This window comes from Pantherophis guttatus, chromosome 6 (assembly GCF_059756535.1).
Source record: "Pantherophis guttatus breed Tessera chromosome 6, ASM5975653v1, whole genome shotgun sequence".
In the NCBI taxonomy this organism is placed as follows: domain Eukaryota; kingdom Metazoa; phylum Chordata; class Lepidosauria; order Squamata; family Colubridae; genus Pantherophis; species Pantherophis guttatus.
This window is the reverse complement of record NC_142068.1, coordinates 23434155-23457790: the sequence shown is the minus strand read 5'-3', so window position 1 is coordinate 23457790 and position 23636 is coordinate 23434155. Positions and strand designations below refer to the sequence as shown.

General features: G+C 34.2%; 2 protein-coding genes across 7 annotated transcripts in view; one reads left to right on the top strand and one right to left on the bottom strand.

The window, feature by feature from the left end:
• The window catches only part of IFT80 (intraflagellar transport 80), a 63454-nt gene extending 46105 nt beyond the window's left edge, over window positions 1-17349 (bottom strand). For 2 of the 5 annotated variants that reach the window (XM_087872099.1, XM_087872101.1), the window contains exons 1-5: window positions 16644-17349; window positions 11500-11608; window positions 8710-8936; window positions 5053-5163; window positions 3482-3550 (exon numbers count right to left, since the gene is read on the bottom strand). In XM_087872099.1, the coding sequence (XP_087728225.1) occupies window positions 3482-3550; window positions 5053-5163; window positions 8710-8936; window positions 11500-11531 (439 nt within the window). In that variant the 5' untranslated portion in view covers window positions 11532-11608; window positions 16644-17349. Of the gene's footprint in view, window positions 1-3481; window positions 3551-5052; window positions 5164-8709; window positions 8937-10318; window positions 11609-16643 lie in introns of all 5 variants that reach the window. The other 3 variants (XM_087872102.1, XM_034439106.3, XM_034439105.3) reach the window with 3 other exon arrangements.
• The window catches only part of SMC4 (structural maintenance of chromosomes 4), a 40064-nt gene continuing 33600 nt past the window's right edge, over window positions 17173-23636 (top strand). Inside the window, exons 1-5 of one of the 2 annotated variants that reach the window (XM_034439101.3) lie at window positions 17173-17586; window positions 19220-19426; window positions 20368-20546; window positions 21060-21251; window positions 22762-22938. In XM_034439101.3, the coding sequence (XP_034294992.2) occupies window positions 19297-19426; window positions 20368-20546; window positions 21060-21251; window positions 22762-22938 (678 nt within the window). In that variant the 5' untranslated portion in view covers window positions 17173-17586; window positions 19220-19296. Of the gene's footprint in view, window positions 17688-19219; window positions 19427-20367; window positions 20547-21059; window positions 21252-22761; window positions 22939-23636 lie in introns of both variants that reach the window. The other variant, XM_034439100.3, reaches the window with a different exon arrangement.

The window sequence follows — 23636 nt, the reverse complement described above, 5'->3', positions numbered from 1 at the left end:
TAAGCTGAAATACAAGACTGTGACAGATTTACAAACTCACTTCCACTTCCACTGTTAACTGAATCACTGTGATCACTAAACGAGACATCACAAGACCTGATTTCCTGATTTCCTGCAATTGACACAAAACCTCTAATTGGATATGGCAATCAATGTAGCTCGTGGAGCAGAAGCATAACATGTGTAATTTTAGAAGCATATGTAACTATCTGCACTTCTGCATTTTGCATCAGCCGAAGCTTCTGGATTTTCTTTAAAGGCAGCACCATGTACAGTGCATTACAGTAATCCAATTGGAAGTTGACTAGGGCATAAGTAACTGAGAGCACAGCCCCACAGTCCAGGAACAGTATAAGTGGGCATAACAGGCATACAACCCAAAGTTGTGCAAAAGTCCTCCTAGTCATGACTGCCACCTGCTCTTACAGCAGGAGTCATGAATCAAGGAGGAGCCCCAGATTGCACACAATGTCTGTTTGGGGCTCTACAACCCAAATCAGCAAAGATGACAAAGGTAATATAGAACACAATCAAAATATTTTTAAAGGAATAAGCTCTTGAAAGATATTCAGTATTAAGTATGTTATTGTTAAAAGAAAAATGAAATAAAGGATTTCTTAGACAAAAAGAGAGGTAGAGAGGTGGAAATAAAGGATACTAAGATAAAGAAAATCTAAGCATACTAAAAAGCAGAGACATCACCCTGCCAACAAAAGTGCATATAGTCAAGGCTATAGTTTTCCCAGTTGCAATGTATGGCTGTGAAAGTTGGACCATAAGAAAGGCTGAGCGCCAAAAAAATTGAGGCCTTTGAACTATGGTGCTGGAGAAGACTCCTGAGAGTCCCTTGGACTGCAAGGTGATCAAACCGGTCAGTCCTAGAGGAGATCAACCCTGACTGCTCTTTAGAAGGCTGGATCCTGAAGATGAAACTCAAATATTTTGGCCACCTAATGAGAAGGAAGAACTCACTGGAGAAGAATCTAATGCTGGGAACGATTGAGGGCAAAAGAAGAACGGGACGACAGAGAACGAGGTGGCTGGATGGAGTCACTGAAGCAGTTGGCGTGAGCTTAAATGGACTCCAGAGGATGGTAGAGGACAGGAAGGCCTGGAGGAACATTGTCCATGGGGTTGCGATGGGTCGGACACTACTTCGCAACTAACAACAAGATAAAGAAAGTTAGCAGGGAGGGGAAAAGGTCAAGATGATGGCATTGCTTTCTATCTTGCTCTCTTCTTTCAGCATGGAAGTATGTAAAGAGCAAACTGAAAAAACAAGCATATACTGAGAAGCATTCTTCTTGGCTAATCTGCAACAAAAGAATTCCCTTCCCACCGAGAATCTCCAAATTATGAGCTACTACTGGCAAGATTGCAGGAATTTTTATCTGGATTGACTTTTGGAGGATGTGATGAAATCTTTAATATTATATTTTAGCATTTATTTTCTATTGTATTCAGGTTTTTTAAATCACTTATTAATCAAGCTCCTCACCCCAAATAGCTTACTGAAACTCAAAGGTAATAAATTAAGGTCTGATATGGGTTTGTCAACAGAAAAAAAGCAGAAAAAGCTAAAGAAACACAGACAAGCTATTCCCTAGTGGTTCAAAGTGGTTCAAAGAACCAGAGCAGGAGAACTTAAATGGGGATGAAATTTATGTGAATGCAGGAATGGCCATAAAGCAAATTATCTGATATTTTTCAGTCAGGATTCATCTCTGGGTACAGAACTGTGTCTTATCTACATTCCAACTGTATGATTTGTGTGATTTCAGCTATACAAACATTGTTATATAACTGTATAACTGCATTATAAAATATTAAACTAACATTCTCAATCAATAAATTAAAAATAATGTACATTAGATTGCAACAATACATTATTCTTAGTTGAACTCAATTTATTTATCTGGTTGAAAAAACAGCAGTGGAGAATCTCAGCAATCATCAAAACAACATATAGAGAAAAAGATTATAAAGTCAAACAATATTAATGAATTTAAAATTGAATAAAATTAAATATTGGAATAAATTAACAATGGAAAGCATGAAGATTTTACTATCTTGGCATTCTTACCAATTTTAGTAATGATGTTTATCCATTGCTAACTTTATTTGATCTAGCACTAGCACTTAGACTTATATACCACTTACAGTGCTTTACAGCCCTCTCTAAGCAGTTTACAGAGTTAGCATATTGTCCTCAATAATCTGGGCCCTCATTTTACCCACCTCAGAAGGATGGAAGGCTGAGTCAACCTTGAGCCTGGTGAGATTCAATCTGCCAAATTGCAGGCAGCCAGCAGTCAACAGAAGTAGCCTGCAATACTGCATTCTAACCATTGCACCACCGCAGCTCTTAAAGTTGTCAGAGATACACTCCTCCTATTTTCATGGTAACACCACTGTAATTTGGACTAACGATTTGCATACCATATTAAGTGATTTGAGAAACTCAACTGAATTGTAACTGGATTGTTTCCCTAGGGATGGTTTCATTTCTAATTCAACAACAAAACGTACTAGACTGATCCATTTCTAAGGTTCTAAGTTCATTCTCTGACATTAGCTATTCTTTCTTCTCAATTGACTTCATCTGAAATTGAATCACCTAATCCACTGATAAACTGGATTAGATCTTTTGGTTCCAGTTTTTGAAAAGTTACTTTCAAAAAGGTATTTCCATTCATGGCTGACTCCATACCTAGGGAAAGTCCGTATTTATGTTTGGTAACTAGAAGGAAAATATAGAAAAACAGTCCCTTTAATATAAATTACTCCTTTTGTATTTGCTCTTTGCTGAAAAATAACCTTATCAGTCAAGATGATAAAATTAGGAAGCAGTTTAAAAACAAAACCTAAAAGGATAAATAGGATAAAATACCTCTTTAGATATAAAGAGGGGGAAATACCTCTTTAAGTATTTTATGGCTTATTTAAAACTAAGAAAAACTCAGGATAAAACAATTATCAGAGATTTGAATAAGAGAAACAAAACCAATAAAAATATAGTTGGTTATCAAATAAATGACAATTGGAAAAAGTGCTCCTTTAAACGAGAATTAAAAGAAGTAGAAATTCTGGAATAGGAAATAATGTGGCAGTACAGAGAACAAAATGGAAGCTGAAAATACAAGGTGTTTGCAGGGAAGAGTTTGAAAACTGGGGATTCCTTTTCTCTATATTCCATTTAAGATGTCAGTAAGACATCCAATAAAGAAAAAATAGGTAAATGAAGGCAAATATATGTGTCCCAGGATAATGTTGCAGGGTCCAGTCTGAGACAGTCATCAGGACCAGATATTTACTCTTCCAAGCTTTCAGACTCAGGGAACTTCTCTTTTTCCAGAATGTGCATTCTGGAAAATTCTGAATTCAGAATGTGTATTCTGGATAATGTGTATTCTGAAAAATTCAGAATTCAGAATTTATTCTTAGGTGGAATTTCAAAAACAGTAAAGAAATAACAACTTACCTTGTTGTACTAATGTGGATCTTAGCATTCCACTCTTGGACCAAATTTTTATTTGTCCATCTTCACCAACTAGAAATAAATATCAAAATCTTTGCTTAAATAAGTTTTTAGCATTAAAATCCTTTAAAACTTTGAATATTGTAAGTTGCATTATGACTTTACCCCTAAAAAGCAGTACTAACAGTCTTGAAGTGTTTCTCATTGCTTTCTGAGGAATCGTATGATAAAAAGAACTATCATTCTCTTTGACTACTTCAAAGTTTAAAGATTTCCTACAGTAATATGCTAGCATAATAATCAATATGATATGATTATTATAATCAATGTAAATGTTTTCTTCCTCTTTCTCTAAATATTCTTAAATCACCTAAATAAGAAGGCATACAAAGAAATTAACAGGCCTTCCGTTTATGCTGGAAGATAGCAATGGCAAACTATTGGGAAGAAAACTTCAACTGTGTAGTTGTCAGAAATCAAGGTTGACTTGAGGACATTTTACCATAATCCTGTTTGAATAATTTTCTTAACCATCTTATGAATAATTTCAGAAGAAAATATAAAGAAATGATAACCTCTAGTTTCAATTCTTCTATTTTTTAAAAGGAAACATTAAGAAAGGGGAAAATATAATTTCCTAAATATGTATTGCATTTTCCTGTTTTTTAAAGTTTTTATTTCTTCTGCATGTAATGTATACACATTCAACAGAATGTTGAATGAATCTATTATTATCACATGCAAAAGAGCAATAGTAATCATATATTTAATAAAGGCTCGTCCAGTCTTTTGCTATTTTATACAAATGGAAAATATGTCTGCATACTTATCGTATTGCCTGCACTAAATATCTGAAGCTCCCTAAAGTCCTGTATTCAATTAACAATTGGATTTTGAATTTGACTTATTTCTGTGAATTGATAATGAGGGCTGTTTTATTACTATAGTCAATACAATTATTATATTCATTATTTTCCTACTTTTTAATCTATACACTGCACATAAATAGTATGCATTTGTCTGTACCATGTACAATATGTGTCAACTTCTATTTACTCAGGGATTCACTGAAATATCTGATCTGATAGGGTATTTTACATAAAACAGTATATTGCAACTATTTTCACTGTTGTATAAATCAATACAAGTGACGAACAACTAGTTTTTATTCCATGATGTTGCCTTTCAGTCAGTTTACTACTGGTTGAACTATACAATAAATAAAAGTTTTTCATATCCAATGTTGCCTCTGGTTTAGCTACTTTTGGAATACACAAATGATAATGTACTATTAGAGTTTAAAGCAACATATTCTACAAGCACAGTAATGAAATAAATATGAATGCTTTCTATATAACTGGCTATTTATCTTTATATAATTTCCATGCGCTATATATTTTATATAGTAGTCATGTTACTTCTTTTCCATCATGTAATTGAAAAAATTAAGCAATTACACAAATGTTATTCCATCTTTCTTTCAATTTCTGCATTTTAAAAAAGGGGCAATTCTCCTTTTGCATTTTGGGTTAACCATATTCCTTCAGGACACACTTAGAGATTAATCCTGTTACCTGTAACAAGTGCGGTACCTTCATAATTCCATCTTCCTGCAAGTACAGCTCCGCAGTGGGCTTCTACACTTTTTTCAACTCTTCCAGTTTTGGAAATCAAATGAAACTTACCTATAGGAATATTATAATTATTATATTGCATTATAAACCTAAATTACATACAAATATAATTTCTGAAAAACAGCATTTAATTCTCTTTTTCTAATTTATTAGTCAATTTACTATTTTCAGTTTGTAAATATTTCTCACTGATATGAGTAATTGATTTCAGTACAACTGAAATTATTCACACATGTATGACATTGAAATCAATAGGACAAATTAGATAAACTAATTTATCTCATTGAAAGTATCAGCTCAGGGACAGTATGTGTAGTTACAGGACCTCTAAAGAAGAAACATGGTTTGGTGCTAAAAAGCCTGGGAAAATATGGTGGGAGGTTCTTGCCATGCTGTTTCAGAGGAAGGGAGATGCAGAATTTGATTCTGGTAACTCTGGAACTTTATTGGTCCCAAGTGGCCATATTACTGTATTTAGGTTTGGGCTACTGTTGATAAGTAGTTTTATTTGCAAATAAGATCATGTAATAAGCAATAAAATCAAGTTCACTCAGGTGATCAGATATTAAACCTGATCTTCACTTTAGAGCCTTAATGTATCTTTTGAAACAGAAAAATATTATGGTTCTTCACCATAAATAGATAATTTCTTATCCAGATGAGGATTATTAGCAATCCAGTTCTTTGCAAGGCAGGAACACAATTATAATGGTTTATACAGAAGCCTTATAGACCTTCACATAAAACTGACCCATCTAGGGCATACATCTAAAATTGGGATGATTAGCATCCCCCTGTGATATATTTAAGGAGTCTAGAAAAGGTGTTTTTCTGTATGTACTCAACTCTCACAGAACAGCCTTCCCATATGTGACCCAAATTGTGACCTCCTTGAAGATGTTTAGGAGCATAGTTAAAACACCTTTATTCTGAATGCCTATTCATAAAATGAGCAAAACTCAGTATGAATTTGTCCTTGATAGATTTTGGCATACTACCTGTGTTTTCCCGAAAATAAGACTGAGTCTTACATTAATTTTTGCCCCAAAAGATGCATTAGGACTTATTTTGTAGTTAGATCTTATTTTCGGGGAAATACGGTATTAAATGTGTCTGGTTGATTATCTTAACTGGGGCTTATTTTGGGGGTAGGGTTTAAATTACAAGCATCCTGAAAAATGTTAGGGCTTATTTTCTGACTGAGTCTTATTTTCAGGGGGAAAGTACCCCAAAACATTAAGAAGCTAACCAAGAATGGACTGGATAGTGTCTTAATTATATCAATACTTATGTGTCTTAAAAACTATTTTCAAAGAATGTCAACTGCAGGATCTTATCAAACAGAGTTATTAAGTGAGATTGAACAAGGATTAATCCTGTAAAGGTAAAAGTAAAGGTTCCCCTTGCACATATGTGCAAGTCGTTCCCGACTCTAGGCGGCGGTGCTCATCTCCGTTTCAAAGCCGAAGAACCAGCGCTGTCCGAAGACGTCTCCGTGGTCATGTGGCTGGCATGACTCAACGCTAAAGGCTCACGGAACACTGTTACCTTCCCACCAAAGGTGGTCCCTATTTTTCTACTTGCATTTTTTACGTGCTTTCAAACTGCTAGGTTGGCAGAAGCTGGGACAACTAATGGGAGCTCACCCTGTTACGCGGCACTTGGAATTCGAACTGAACTGCTGACCTTTCAATCGATAAGCTCAGCATTTTAGCCACTGAGGTACTGCGTCCCTTTTATTAATTCTGTATTTTCTATTAATATTTTACTTAATAATTTTGACATATTAACTCTTTTGATTACTGCTGTAAATCAGACTTCAAAAATTAACTTTTAGTAAGAAACTTTTTTGATAATATAGTTGGAGCAAAAAAACCTGAAAATACTCAGTTTCAACTTCAAATTTCAATTTCATATCTACTCCTTTCCCCCCGTTTTTATTAATTAATGAAGCCATGAAGATTCTCAATATTGAAGCATTTTTGCTGTTCTGGAAATCATCCAAATAAGATATTAGCAGGCTTTTCATGTACTGCATGCACAAAACTATGTCTGTTATATTCATTTGCTACCACAAACGCTTTAAATATTCTGTTTCAGTTTTAACAATTAGTCATCAGTGAAACAAAAACTAGTGGAGGCGGCGGCGGGGGGGGAGGGGGGGAGAAACACTTTTAAAGAACCAGTAAAGATGAAAAGCAGAATGAATAAAAAGTGTATGTGTTAGTATTTGTAAAAAAAAATTGATAATTTTAATTCCACTTTTCCAGACAGAAATTGATTTTCAAATCTATCAAAGAACAAAGGAATTAATATTAAAGTGATTTAAGAATTATTCAGTTCAGTAGGACTTTTATTCAAGCCAGTTTATTTATTCAAGAATAAAGCTAATGCTTAAGAAAAATGTCATATAACTCGAGGACTACCTGTATAATTTTTACCTTCAAAACCCAGTTCCATTTTCCAGTCCACTGCCACACATCAACACAACACTATAATGATAAATTATACAGACCATATCCAGGACAACCAAAACTGTGTCTAAGTTCAATTGTCTTTGGACAAATTCTTTCTTGCCCTTCACACATACATATGGATAATATACTGTACATGCCACCAAAAATCATTACTAATATATACCTTACAAAAAGATATTGAAAAGCTAATACACACATTCCATTAAAAAAAAAAGAAAAACATTTCAGCTACATAGATAATGCATCAAATCAACACTATTGACATTTATTTCCATAACAGAATACAAAGTTGGAAGGGACCTTGGAGGTCTTCTAGTTCAACCCCTGCTCAAGCCGGAGACCTTATACTATGTCAGACGAATGGCTCTCCAGTCTCTTTTTAAAAGCCTCCAGTAATGGAGTACTTCTGAAGGCAAACTGTTCCACTGATTTATTGTTTGCACTCTCAGGAAATTTCTTAGTTCTAGGTTCTCCTTGGTTAGTTTTCAACCATTGCTTCTTGTCTCGCCTTCTAGTGCTTTGGAAAATAGATTGACACCCCCACCCCACCCCCATTCTTTGTGGCAACCTCTCAAATACTGGAAAACTGCTATCATGTCGCCCCTAGTCCTTCTTTTTAATAGACTAAACAAACCCAATTCTTCATATATTCTAGCCTCCAGCCCTCTAATCATCTTTGTTGCTCTTCTCTGCACTTTTACCAGGGTCTCAAAATGTTTTTTATATTGTGATGATCAAAACTGGATTCAGTATTCCAAGTGTGGTCTTACCAAGATCTTATGAAGCGATAACATAATGTAAAAGTACTTACCCAGTAAATCATCACAAACATTGTATAATAAAAGAAAAAAAAATAAGCAGAGTGCAACTTGGAGATGCCACTTGGTTAGAAAAATAATCGAAGGGAAAAACAAATAAGAAATTGGCCAAAATATTATTAATTTGCTTGTCTAAAAGATCAACTTTACGTTATCTGAACAACACTGGACAAAATAAATCCTGCTAGTGTTATGTGCAAATATAATCAATGTGTCAATGAATCAAAAGTAGTGATTTAGGATGGTAAATCATATTTGATAGTACCCCAAAATGAATAACATACGTTTTCAAGGCAACTTACCATCAGAACTTGTAAGTACAAAATTTTCAGCATGGGTTTGTCTCTTTCCACCTAAACTTTTAGGAAACCAGTGAAGATCTAAAGGATAGATATCATCAGGAAGTTTGACAACTTGTGCTGTTTCTCCATTTAACAAGTTCCATTTTATAATCTGGTGATCATCGCTGCATGAATATAGTTCATCTGCTGTTGTCCAGCCTACGCAGCTAACTAATTCCTTATGTTTTAAAAGAATTAAGGAATAAAATTATTTGTAACACATTTGACTCATGCATTATTGAAAAAGAATTTAAATTTGTTTTAAAAATTGATACAATAAATATTATAGTACATTTTATTTTAAAATCTCAGCATCTGAATTTTTCAGCACAAAAAATACATGGATTGGTATGCTTAATCCTAGAATTTACAACAAATATTTGTACAGTTTTGTTTGTATGAGAGCTGCTTTGCTCAAATGAAAGTACTATAACATCTCCTCTTCAGAGAATGTGAATAAAAATTAGCACATAGTAAAAATGTTGTCTTGAATCCAAATCCATCTGTAAATCCACTGAAATCATTAAGACTTGATAATTACTGACTGATCTATTTAATTTAAACAGAACTTTCACAATTCAAACTTTTCCTAGAGAACAGCAATACAATATTGCAAACTGTAGAAGTTTAACAGTTAAAAAGCTTGTTTATATCCTTCTATTTTGAGAACAGGCTATTTATTCCTAATCATGTTTTTAATCCATCACCAAGCAATAGGAAATTCCTTTTTTTTTTTTTGCTCCTTATTGTTGAAGTGTTTAACAATGAACAGTTTAGATGAGGTTTCAAATCGTCTCTATTTCACATGCTTTCCATATTCTCAAAACCTTTAGCAGATCAACATTTTTTTTACAAGCCCCGTTTATTTCTCTTCAAAACCTTTAATCATATTTTTGTTTGGGGAGAAGCTGTCTCCAACTCAGTCCTATCAAGATCAAGTAGTTGTGGGTGTTTGGGTTGTCCAGATCTGGGGATACCTTGTTTCTATTTGGCAAGGATTGTTTTCCCCTTTTCAGGTGCACCACATGGGGAGTCTTTCTGGATTCGCAGATCCTGCTCAAAGAAGAGGTGGCAGATGTGGCAAGGAAGACTTTTGCACAACTTTATCTGGTGTGACAGTTGTACCCTTTCTTAGATCGGGGGGGCCCTTCAGACAGTCTCTCATGCCCTGGTCACCTCACAACCTAACTACTGCAATTCAGTCTATACTGAACTGCCTTTGAAGACCATCAGGAAGCTTCAACTGGTCCAGAATGCAGCAGTGTAGGCAAATGTAAGCACTTTATTTATTAAATTTATACGCCACCCATCTCACTGATATGAAAACTCTGGGCAGCTTACAATATAATAAAAAGTTTTAAAGTGCTAAAAACAATTACAATTAGAAAAAATTGAAGAGAGAAGTTAAAAGTTAAAAACAAACGGTGACGGGTGTCTAGGAGGTGAGAACTTTTCCTATCCCGTCAGCCAACTCCAATGTAGCAGGGCCCTTGCTGGAGCCCCAGGCCAAGTGGCATAGTCACGTTTTTAGGCTCTTCCTGAAGGCCAGGAATGTGGGAACAGACCTCACCTCTGACAGGAGAATATTCCAGAGGTAGAGGCCATAGCAGAAAAGGCTTTTCTCCTGGATTCCACCAGTTGAAATTCTTTGGCTAATGGGATCCAAAGTAGGCCCTTTCCACTGAAATGAGTGGCGTAGATTAGTCCAATCAGGTGAGGTGGCTCCTCAGGTACCCTATGTCCATGTAATATGTCTGCTTTTGATGCAGCACTGGTTATCAGTTTGCAATTGGGTATGACTCAAGGTTTTGGTAGTTACCTATAAAGCCAACATGACATATTTTTCCCCCAAAAGCATCTATTCCATTGATTAAATCTTATAGGGTTTGCACATTCTGAGTTCTTCAATTAAACAGTGCTTCTATTGGCACTCCAAAAGTGTAACTTTTCTGTAGCAATACTGATCCTCTAGAATGAAGTTGTCCCACAGATCTCCTGGCCGTTGCTCCTTGCTGTTATCTAGGACCTTGAAGATTTGGTTCTTTGGCGAAACCTTTGGTGAGGGAGAGTGAAGTCCTTTGTTTCATTCTTATCTAGTTTGCTGTTCTCGCCATCTTTTATTTTCCTTTCTTATTAATAATATTTCTCATTTTACTTGTGAGCTGCCTTAGTAGTTGAGAGGTAATCAACACACAAATTTGATTAATAAATTAAAATCAATGCTTGTTTTTTCTTCCTAGTGTTTCCTCCAAGTTCTTATTCTGAAGAAACAACCAAATAATTATAAAACCATCTACAACAATCAAGATTTCTCTTACAATGAATTAAATTATTCCAGAATACATGGGAAACAGATTCTAATGTTGGGAACTTTTAACACCCAAGTGTGTCAAAATTTGGCTACAAACATAATACAGAGATTTTCTCCAAACTTTAGGCTGACATCTTCAACCGAGATATCTTACATACTTGGATCATGCAGTTATTATTTCATAAATAATGTGTTTTCATTCAATTTTTTTTCTTTATACCACTGTAATATTTTATTGAAGATGGGTAAAAAATAATTCTTAAATGGCAGGGGGATTTTGATTTGTACAAAATGAGTTTACTTGTTTCACTGCAGGATACCACACATTTTATTATCTTATAATGCATCCTTTTTAAAATATAAATTACTACAAACATTGAGAAACATAATGTCCACTACATTGACAACAATATTTCAGACATAAACAAAGGATATGTTTTGGTTCTTTTAGCAGTGATATCTTTAACCTCATTTGGACTATATGTTTTGTGCTAATAAGCCAGCAGATTCATGGACGAAGAAATGTTGTCTTGATTGCACACGTTACAACTGTAAATATTTTAAAAATCATTAATACAGTATCCTCCAAGACTACATAATAGACAAACACTTTAATAAATGCAAACATATTTTAAGGACTGTTTTGTCCAAAGTAGCAATACAGAGATATTTTTCAATTTTCCTGAATTTTCAACTCTACTTTATAATTGTTGGTTTATGAAGATCAACATCTATATGAATCAGCTGGTAAGTCTTCTAAAATCTCCTGTTATAATTTTGCCAATGTAATATAAAATCCAAGTTTACTTCTTTTTTCTATTTATAAGCTCCAGAAAGATAGTGGAGTCCAAACAAGTATAAAGAGGTTTTGGAACCATTAAATGGTAAGAAGCTGAAATGTATCTAAATTGGCAGGTAATTACTTCAAATATAATCTACCTGGAGATAACAATAAGCTTTTTCTTGGAATAAGCAGAATTCCCCTGTACAATCAGGTTCCAACTCTACTGATGGCCTGCAAATCTTTTGCTATCTTAGCCATCATCTTTAATTAGACTTTGGCCATTTTATACATTACTCACACCTGGGTTAGACTATTTCACTGTGTTCCATAAGGAGCTTCTTTTGAAGAAGTCTAGAAATACAAGTGCCCAAAATGTGGAAGAATATTCTTTATCAGTTGCATAGATTGCCCAAGTATTTCAAAGACCAACTCAATGTGCTCTGTCTGTCCTAGCAACATTCATATCAGTCTTTGGCAGAAAACCAGCCGCATCTAACTAACCCTAAGTAATATTTGTGATAAGGATCCTGTTTGAAAGTTCTTCTTTAAGATCAATTTGATTGGCAGGTATAAGGGGGGGAAAACTTTTGAAATGGTAACAGTAGGAAATATTCTATCTCCCAAAGATGTGTCTGTGAACAATTTTGGCACAGTCCAAAGGTTCATGTCAATTATTTCAAGCTGTTGTTTGAAATTTTAAACATAAAACAAAAATCCTAAAGTATTGCTGATATCTTTGGAATGTTTATGGCACATAAGCATATTTTAAAGGACCTATTTTTAAATTATTTTATTGTAATGTAACCATATTACATTTTACCTATTCTTTAGGATTTTGCCCTAAAATGTAACAATACACACTTGCATGAAAATTAAGTATTAATCAATTGTAAGCTAATATGTCCTCTGATCAAAGGTAATAAAATGCAATATAATTATATGCATAAGAATGGTAAAATATTGACCATATTGGTACCATAATTTATTAAATATTAGTATTAAAAGTCTTGGGTCTATTTCCTGGTATAAACTGAAGAGTAAGAAACAATATATATCTACAAAAAACCAGAAAATAATACAAAATGCTCTGCAAAACAATAGTTCTCATGTAACTTCTACAATGAAAGGTACTTGCATTAAAATTAACTAAAAGGCTCTTGCTTATTCAGAAGAGCATATCCTATTAATTAGAACACAGGCTTTCTAATCTCTTGGGACTCCTATGATAAATGGACCACAACCCACTGAAGAATTACTACATAAAAGTTTTTATAAGGCCTAAAATAGATACAACTACAGGATATATCAGTTTGCTCCAGAATATTTAACAACTTAATTTGAAAAGAAAAAAAGATATTTCTTATAAATTTTATTTCTAAAAGGTTTAAAGGTTGAACTTTTTGAGAATGCTACAATTAGGCATAAATGCACATTTTAATAACATAGAATAAGCAAGATCAGGCTTAAGAGCTGGTTAATTTAAAAGGCAATCTTTATATGTTCTTAAAATAATTTGTTTCATCCAGTTACAATATAGCTGAAACTTGTCATTTATTAACTAAATATGAGAATGATGTAATATGAGAGTACAGCATATAACTTTGTTATTGCATTTTAAAAATAAAGTTTTTCATACAGTACTTTTAAAATGAAAAAAGTTTCAATACATCACATGGCTCACAATCTCATATCTATGTGTGAATGAATATACATCTTCAGATTCTGTTTCTGATTATGGCTCTCTTACTCTCTCAACTGCTGATACAATCTTTTCCCTTGCACTAGAGAAGATGCAGAGATCTTCCACTTTTCAGTGCAATTTTTAACACATATTTATATAAAAAATTATATAAGACAGTTTACAAAAAATCATGTTAACTTTTAACTTAGTCACATAACCTTCCTCTACAGATATTTCACATCAAAATTTCAGTACATTTTATTACTCTTTAGTCTATTGTTTTCAATGAATAAATAAATAAACCTGTCTAAGTTTTCACAACTTGTTTGTAATTTTTTATATTATCAGGATAAATCAAGGATTTAGACTATCCTTGATGGTCATTTTAGTATAAATGACACTGAAAGTATACTTTTATTAGTGTAACAATGTATTATTCCCCATTTTTTAGCTAAGATGAACTTCCAAAGAATGTTACAATTACTATCCATAAAAGTAAATATATTAAAACTGAATAGAGCTGTTTAACAGACTCTCTAGATATGTGGCACCTGATTATTTTCTTAGAAGCAAGATGTAAAGTTTTAACTTGGGCTTTCATGTAGATGTGCATAACATTACAGCATCTAAATAATATATGGAAACCCTTTGCTCTGTAAAACAGAGTTGATTTGTCATTTTACTGAAATATGCATGTAGAATTCTTCTCTCTGGAAACAACAAAAAGTTGAAACAACAGAAAGCAGACCTTTTCATGGCAGTAAAAACTTTAAGTAATATCCAGATAAAACATTAACTTAGTCACCCTTTGAGCACTGAAATAGTGTGAACTCTTGATTTTCTCTATTTAAGAATCTTAATTTTGAATTTTAAAAAATGATTAAAGCAAGGACCACACTGGTCACAAATCAAATTCCACCTACTTTCTACCTACTTGTTTTGAAGAGCAATTAGCTGCGATCACCAATAATAAAGTATAGTTTAATTTTAGTTCGATATAAATTGCTAGATTCCTATGTTACACTTAATCATTCAGAAGACACAATGGCTATGTTTACACAAGAAGCTAAATCAAAGCCAAATAAATTACACCATGGCTTAATGACAGTCAACATGTTAGTCTTAGCAGTAGAAATTCCCTTACCTGAAATATGCCAGAATCTATGAAACATATTGCTTAATAAAAGTATTGGTTTTTAAGGCCCCTCAGAGTTGTATTTTCTACTGTAAGAGATTATCATAGGAAAACTCCAAGAGTGCAAAGTAAGGGAGAAATTCTACAGTACTAGAAATATTTGTATTATTATTTATTCAGTTGTTAGCAAGCTTTTGGTAAAAGCTATCTGAATTTCAGAGGGAGCTCATTACACACTATGCTTTTCTTAGAAAATCAGAGAGCCCGTAACCACAACTACAGCATGCTATATGTATAGGCGAGCTGGCCTATACTATTTCAGGTTATATGCCTGTTAGCTTCTATGAGACTGTGCCTGATTTATCAGTAGATCTTCAATTTTGTTCTCTATTATAACTACACTATAATTTTCTCTTTCAGTAAATTTATTACACGAGACAAATTGAGAATGAAGTTTTACCTCTGAACCATAGCTGCTAACTCTTAACAAACTTACACTTTTCGGAAATATTTTCTTTCAGGTTGATGTGATGGCTTGGCCATTAAGATGCTGGGTTTGTAGGCTGGATAGCCAACAGTCTGGATTCAAGACCCAGCACTGCACAATGGGGGTGAGAACCTGTCTTTCTACCTAGCAGTTCAAAAGCATGCAAATGCAAGAAGATAAATAGGTACTACTTTGGTAAGAGGAAACAGCATTCTGTGATGTTATGCTGGCCACATGACTGCAGAAATATCTTTGGACAGTACTGGCTCAACGGCCTTGAAACAGAGATGGGTGGCCACCCCCTATATTCATCAACAACTAGCAGAGTAAAATCCTAGCAAAATAAAATCCGTAGGGACTCCTTCCTTTCCTTTCTTGTTGCAACTTCCATAAATGTGAACTTTAATTCAAATTCCTAGGGAAATATGTACTAAAAGAACTGAAAATTTTCTCTGTCACATTATAACTGAAACAGACTACTAACATGCAATGTACTTTAACCTTCAATTGGCATTCTACATTACAAGGCTCTGGTATTCAGTGAGATTATGGACTCCTGAATCCATCTTTACATGCAGTTTAATTTGGCAAAAAAAAAAAAAAATGAAAATAGAGTAAAATATGCAATTTGCCTGTTTAATAATGAAGCATTCTTTTCCCCCCTCTCTAATAAGATGATGATGAGAAGTTCTTAAGTTTCTTTCCTGTTTCAAAGCCTCAGAGCATATACTAAATGACATAATGTAATAAAGTGTTAGCATTTCACTGAAGGTAGGCAGTAGCAAATATGACTTCATTTCAAAATCTATTGAATTTTAACAGGAACCACCAGGATCAGCTTGTTATCTTCCATAACTCCACTAGTTTTAAGTTCTGAAATCTTTTCAGATATTTTGACGAATTGTTAAGAGGTCTGTAAGGGGCATGCATAAGCACACCAACGTGCCTACCGTCCCTGTCCTAATGTCCCCTTTTATTCGCATCCATTTCATGTATTCATAATCATGTTTATACTTATATCTGTTATCTAATACATGCTTGACAAATAAAATAAAGAAAAATAAATAAGGAAAAGGATCAAGAAGGGGAGTTTCCCCTTGCAGTCATGTACAGCAAAGGAAAACAAAACAAAGCCTCAAATTCGCTTCCCAAATAACTCTTACCGTGCAAGTGACAGGTATCACTGGGGCTTTTGCATACTTACACTTATCCAGTTTCTGGTACTGTAGATAGATCTGGCGGAGGGAAGGTCTGGTGGTGGTTAACCCCTTCTCTGACGGGCAATGACCAGGAATGGTAATAATCCTGTCCTTTGCCAGTAAGTCTCTGAAGGCAAAGGCGACTCAACGAAACTAGTCCCACCGACCTGGGTTTGTCAATAAGCGACCCCGCGTTGCAGTCTCTCATCACTCGCCTCTGCGGTCTCTTTACCTCCGGCTCACCTTTTTTCCCCTCCTTACCTGTCCAAAGTGAAGAACTTCTATGGGAAGAACTTACCTGAGAGAACTCGGAGCCAGGAGAAACGAAGTAGGTCTCTCCTAGGACAGGTGTTCTGAACCTCGGTGAAGCTAAAGGCGCCAGTCTCCCAACCGCACCTTCCGAAATACCTGCCCCAAGAAAAGAGGAGCTTCTCTGCCGTTTTGCACCCTGAGAGGAAGCGGCTCGGTTTCTATAGCTACTTCCCGCGAGAGTTCCTATGCCTAATCCCTAGCAATCTTCACCCACCCCCACGAGGTTTGACTCCTTTTTTTTCTCTCCCCAAACTCGGGTATCCCCGAGTGCATGACGCCAGCCCTGACGTCAGCAACCCAACCTGTCAAGTTTAATCAATACACACAAAATTAAATATGTTTCTTTCTTTTTTTTTTTTTAAAAAAGTAAAGGCTGCAATCAGTCTTTTTTTTAAAAAAAAAAACCCCACTATTATTCCATTATCTCTAGGCTGTTGCTAAGTAACCCGCCTACTACACAACGGGAGGATTGTTCGGGTCCCTCCCTCTCCTTTTGTTATCTGGGGATAATTTTCAAACATAGTCTTCAAAAAAACTGGGAAGTATGCCTCTTGCCTCCTCCCCCGTAAAGCTTCAAAAAAAACAACTGTTGAGAAAACATGACGTGAAAACAATCCGCCACCTTTTCGCTAAATAACGGAAAACAAGATGGCGGCGCGGGGGAGCGTTTCATTATTTTTTTTTTCCTCCTTTCAAACCTACGGGAAGCCTGCCCCTTTCTTACCCCAGCATGCTTTGCGCTTTTCTAACGAATTTCGTTACGAGTTTGCCGTTTGGGCGCCATTTTCGAGTGTACAAGCCGCCAAGGCTGCAGGCAGGAAACGAAGGTGGCTGGTACTGCAGGGGCTGCTAGTCGGAAACTTGCTGGCCCGCGCTTCTAGTTACCAACTCCGCTCGTGGGTGAAGACGGAATACTTAGTAGCTGCCTGGTAAGCTCATCAGTGGATATAATATTCCTGCGCTTTGCTTCAGGAGATAATATTTTTGAGGAACTCGCTGGGATTAGACCGGAGGTTAAAGCTTCGATACGGTAAATAATTATTTGTTCTGTATGAGGAAAAGTATTTCATTCCGCCTAATTGAGAGAACGGAAATTCCGCGCAAATTTGTCTCTTGTAGGGAAAAAGCACTTGCTTCATTTCCCCCCCCCTCCTTCCCCCAACCGGCGGACACTTTTTCTTCTCCCCCGCTTTTCCCACTCCCCGCCACCGCGTGGGGGAAGGGGACAGAAGGCATTGGTTGGCTTTTTTTCCGTTGCCTCTAATAAACGCCAAGTTGACTCCCTAACTTTTATTCTCGCACAGCCATTTTTTTTATTTGAAGTAGGCTGTCATAGTGCCTATCCCGCTCAGTTCGTATTATTTCTATAAAAAGTGATCTTCGTGGGAGTTTTTGGGGGGGAGGGGGTGTGGAAAAAATAATTAGTCGTTTAAATGATAACGCTCAGCCTGTTGTTGTTTTTTTTTTAAAAAAACGATTATTCTAGCAACTTCGAAAAAGCATGCATTGCCTTCGAAGTGTAGAGGAGGGGAAGCTTCTTCCAATACATTCTTTCAGAAATTGGCAAGACGCTAATTTTTAAAACTTGTACGTTCAAATCGCAGCAGAGTTTTGATTTTGCGGCTGGGATCCGCTGAGTGATATTTTGCATTAGGTTGGTAAGCCTATTAGGAAACACCGCTACTTCGACCCCTTATGGATGCAAAAGTTAAGAGGGGCGAGGAAGAGGTGATGGATTTATGAAGGTTAGAAATCTGATTTCCCCCCCACCCCCTAAGGATACTTAATCTTCTACTTTTTATGAAATGCTCTGCATAAGATAGTTTTTTGGAACTTCTTTTAAAATAAACGCAAAATTTCATTCCTGTCAATTGGGTTTCTTTGGATTCTGAAGTAATGAAATATGCAATTTTCTTCAGTCTCAAGTTTCCTATTGCCTTAATAGTACGTTTTTTTCTGCTAAAAATCAGAAAGATAATTGCTCCAAAATACTATGTACACCAAGTCAAACCAACACTTTAATCTAGATTAGTGGTTTTTAGGCATTTCTGTAATACTAATATCTAAAAAAAATCATGAGGCATAAAACATGTTTTTCATCTTGTTATGGTCATGTATAATTCAAATTGGGAACCCATCTAAATTTTAAGATCTGTTCTTTATAAAAGAGTTTTAATTATTTCAATTTTGTAGCTTTTGACTTTAGAATAAAACCAACATATCTGGATCCCATTATATTCATTTAAGTTCGTATTAATATACTTTTAAGAATTTAAATGCTAGATAGTCCATTTCTGTACTGCAGAGTACGTATTAGTAATTCATTTTTGGTTCTTTATCAGTTTGACTTATTTGTTGGGATAGTATGAGAGGTGTAAATTGTAATTTATAATATGCAATCTGCCTCAGTATGGAAGATACCTGCTGTGTAAAGATTAGGAAAACACATGCCGCTGTCACAAATAGCTTGCCAATTTGAAATCTTTGCTTTGATCAATTAATATTTGGGACTGGATGCAAGTTTTTATAGTCTAGATATAGGGTTTTTCTTTTCTCTTTTAGTACTTCAGCACAAAGGAAAACAAACCTCACAGTTTTTATAGTATGATTATTTGGAATTGAAACAGCAGACAGAAATCATGCCAAGCAAAAGAACTAAAATATCTACGGCAGCCCATCAAAAAGGCAATGATTCCTTGGAGGAGTCCTCTAATGATGGGAAACCTGAAAAAGAAGCGAGTATGCACCCCCCTGAAGTACCTCAGCAAGGTCAGTCTCTTATTGACCCGATGTTGCTTTATTAACTTAGCATATAGGTGTCCTAATTTAAATTACCCTCACTATAGTTTGATTTTGTTTATTATTATGTGCTGACTTCTGCAGTGATTATACATTGTTCAGGTAAAAGTTGTGCTTAAAAGCAAATTTAGAACTTCAGGAAAAGTTAATTATTTTATTCCTGATAACTTGTGATCCCATGACATCGATAATTGAAGTAGATAAAAATTTTGGAAACATTTGGAGAGTAGTATTTGTACCTTATGTACTGGTAGACAATTACTGATCATGCTTTAACTTTGTGTTTGTGCGTGTGTGTGTTTTCTCCATTAAAAGTAAATAACTGCCAGTGTAATTTACTTATCAAATATTAGTAAGAGGATTGATACTGAAAATTGAAAATTGATACCAATTATTCAGAGAAAAGATTTTCTCAAGGAGTTAGAAAAGGTCTAAGTCTTACTGAAATGGCCAGGTTTTGTGTGTGTGTGTTTGTATATTTGAGAGAGACAAACTTCCTGTCCTTGAGAAGTAGTGCTGTTGCTGTCATTAGAACTTGCAAGGCAATGTATAGTTAGCAATCACAGTGTGCTGTTGCTCTGGGTGTGCCTGAAAATGCAGGAATATGGGAAGATTCTCTGTTTTCTTTGATGAATATATATAAAAGTATTTTCTAATATAGCAAGGTACTACTACATTAAAAAAATGGTTGCTCTGAGAATAGAATTGATTATTGAATTAGTCCTTCAGTATTTGAGAGAGATGCATTCTAGATCAATTCTTAGTAATTCAGTCTACTGTACAAATATGTTGATTCTGTTACAGTAGCATAGCTTTAAAGATGAAGCTTTTTCTTCCATTGACATATGTGTATGTGTGTGTCTACTGTAGTTATTAAGTATATCCATTTTCTTATTTTTGGTTATCTGTAGCAGTAACAAATGGAGTAGTTGATGATCAAAGTTTAGAAGAAATTTTGAGTAGCATCTCTCCTCCCCCACCTCCAGCTATGACCAATGAAGCTGGAGCTCCTCGTCTCATGATAACTCACATTGTAAACCAGAACTTCAAATCTTATGCTGGGGAGCAAATTCTAGGACCGTTTCATAAGGTATCTTTCTAGGTTATGTAACTTTTATGCTGAAGTAAAGATTTATTGTGACTTTTCTACTTAATAGTTAAATATTGGCAACTAACACCGAGGTGAAGGGGGGGTAGAGCAGATGAAAGTCTCAATTGCTATTGTTTGTACTTTTCAAAAAGTTGCTTGTTGTGGAGTTCAAGAAGCTAAAAGTATACAAAGTATTTTCCTAGTACGTATGAATAACAATCGGTAATTAAAATAATCTTTTACAGTTTGAAGCATTTTATTGATGCTAATTATGAACATACTTGTTTGTAGCATTTTGTTTACTGTATGTTTTTTGGTAAAAGTTTAGAAATGCGAACTAATAGGGGGTGTAGTTTGTATGCTTTATGCTTAGCTATAAAAACTAAGCTTTCCAGTACTGTACTACATATTTTCCTGCATCATGTTTAACTGTATTTTAAACCATTGTGAAAGACAGAGAGGTCAATTGCTAGTAACCATTAAGCTGCAATGTATTTTTTGTGTGTTGTGCAGCGTTTTTCATGCATTATTGGACCAAATGGCAGTGGAAAATCTAATGTGATTGATTCCATGCTCTTTGTTTTTGGCTATCGAGCACAAAAAATAAGATCCAAAAAAATTTCGGTACTGATACACAATTCTGATGAACATAGTGACATCCAGAGCTGCACTGTAGAAGTTCATTTTCAAAAGATAATTGACAAGGTATGTTTTTTAAACCTGAAGAACCTAATGCCCTATGAATTTTTAATTATGCAGTTGATTTAATTTATGTAGAAAAAAGCACTGTGGGGGAATTTTGAATTTTTCTTATTCGAATTATTGTCTATAAAACACTGACATATTTAATATTCATTTTCTTCTGTGTAAATGTATTAAGTGTTTACTGTAAACACAATTTGCAACATTCCAGACATTTGGTTTGTATAAAACATATCAGCTACAAATGTGTGGTATAAATATTGTTGAATATTTTTTTTTAAAAAAAATTCTAGGTAATTCAAGGGTGTGGTGTGTGTGTGTTTTCGGATTTTGATCAAAATCCAATATATATATATGTATATACACACATACATGTATAATTCTTTCAGTATTAACTTTTTAAAAAATGATACAATTTACTTGAATTTACAAATTATACATTTAATGAGATTTACTTTTGCAAGGATTAGTTTGAAGTTAATTTTGGGTTTTATGTCAATGTTTCAGTGTTACAAAAAAATACTAAAAAAAATACCCACCTTACCTAAACCTAAAAAAACCCTCACATCATGCCAATAACAAATTACTGACTTAAAAATCTAAATTTTGTATAAAAGTGATATTAAAGTTGGTATTTTTCTGACCAAAAAGAATGGAATATATAAAATGCAATAATTTTAATGTAATAATTTAAATATAACTTAAAATATTTTTCTTATAATTTAAACCATGATATATGGCTATTTAGATATTAGACATAATTAGATCATAGCTAATTTTCTATTTATATTAATACTAGCTTTCTAAAATGCATTATCTACCATATTTTTATTAAAATAAATTCTTAAGGAATTAAATTGGGAAAGGAAACTGTTACCTAAAATTAGTAACACAAAAATGAAAATAAAATAATTTTGGATTTTTATCAAAATCTCTGTGAAAATGCTTCTGAAGCAGGAGCATGGGTAAATGTGTAATTTTTGAAACTACACATAATCCATTTTTTTCAAGTTTCCTCATAGTAATGATTATAAAGTAATCACAAATGTTCAGGTACTAAGGCTTTCATTATTACATATTACAAGCATTCTAAAGTGACAAGACTATGCAAGTGGTCCAAAATATAGAAGAAAAGCATCTTTTTCATAAGATGGCAACAGATGAAGTAAAAGGTGGAATCCTGCATACAATTATTTTAAAATCTTCCACTGAACTCAAATAATGTTACCTGTTTACTCAGAAAGAAAGGTGTGTTACAAATTAAATTGTTCAAATCTTTTGATACTGTTTTGGCAATTGAAAGTGGATCTTTTGTTTTCTAAGACATTGTGATAACAAAAATACTGGCATGACTAATACAGTACATGCATTGCAAAATTTATTCTAGCTTCAGTTATACTTTGAACTGGAATATAAAAGATTTGTGAAATGAAATAATTTTGAAAGCTGGAAGTAGAGAAATGACTTAATATACTAAGATTTGTTTTTCTGGTTTTGTTTTCCTTCAAAACAGGAAGGGGATGATTACGAAGTCATTCCCAACAGCAGTTTCTATGTTTCCAGAACAGCCTATAAAGATAATTCTTCAATATACCATATCAGTGGGAAGAAAGCAACTTTTAAAGATGTTGGGCTTTTGCTCCGAAGTCATGGTATTGACCTAGACCATAATAGGTTTCTGATTTTACAGGTACTCTCTAAAATAATTTATTACTTCATATATCTTGATACATTTTATTAGTGATTATGGCAATTTTGTTCTGGAAGCCTCAGAGTACTATAGCAGCACATCATGATTTGTGTTTAATAATAAATATGCAAGTCATTATTTGCTGCTTTAGAATTTTAAGGAAGAAAACCAGTTGAAAAATTTTCTGACATTAGATTGATTTCATGTGTTAAATAGGCACCTGGGTAGAATAATAGTTATACTTGTTCCGCTGTAGCAGCACGTAAATATTGGTGTAGTAAAGATAACGCCAATATTATTGTGCTGCTTAAGTGTGACAGGGATTAACCAACATAGTTTGGGTTCTGTTAACATGTCATGATAATGTCTGTAATTTTTAGTACAGAATTTATTACAAATGAATGAAATACGTTTTACTATTCTTTGTGCCTTTTTTTTTGTATTATTAGATTAGAAATATGAAATTTTCATCCCATTCTGTAATCTTACACAAATAGTTAAACATGCTTTTGGACAGAAGAGTGTAAAGCCTAAAATATTAATTGAGGACACAGGATTTAATAGCAAATGTAAACAGTCATATTGCTTAAATTTTCTTTCTTAGAAAAAAGTTAATGTAACTTGATATTTACTAATTTCTACTTTCTGTTTCATGACGATGGCTAAATCCCTGCAGTAATCACCCAGGAATGAATTGT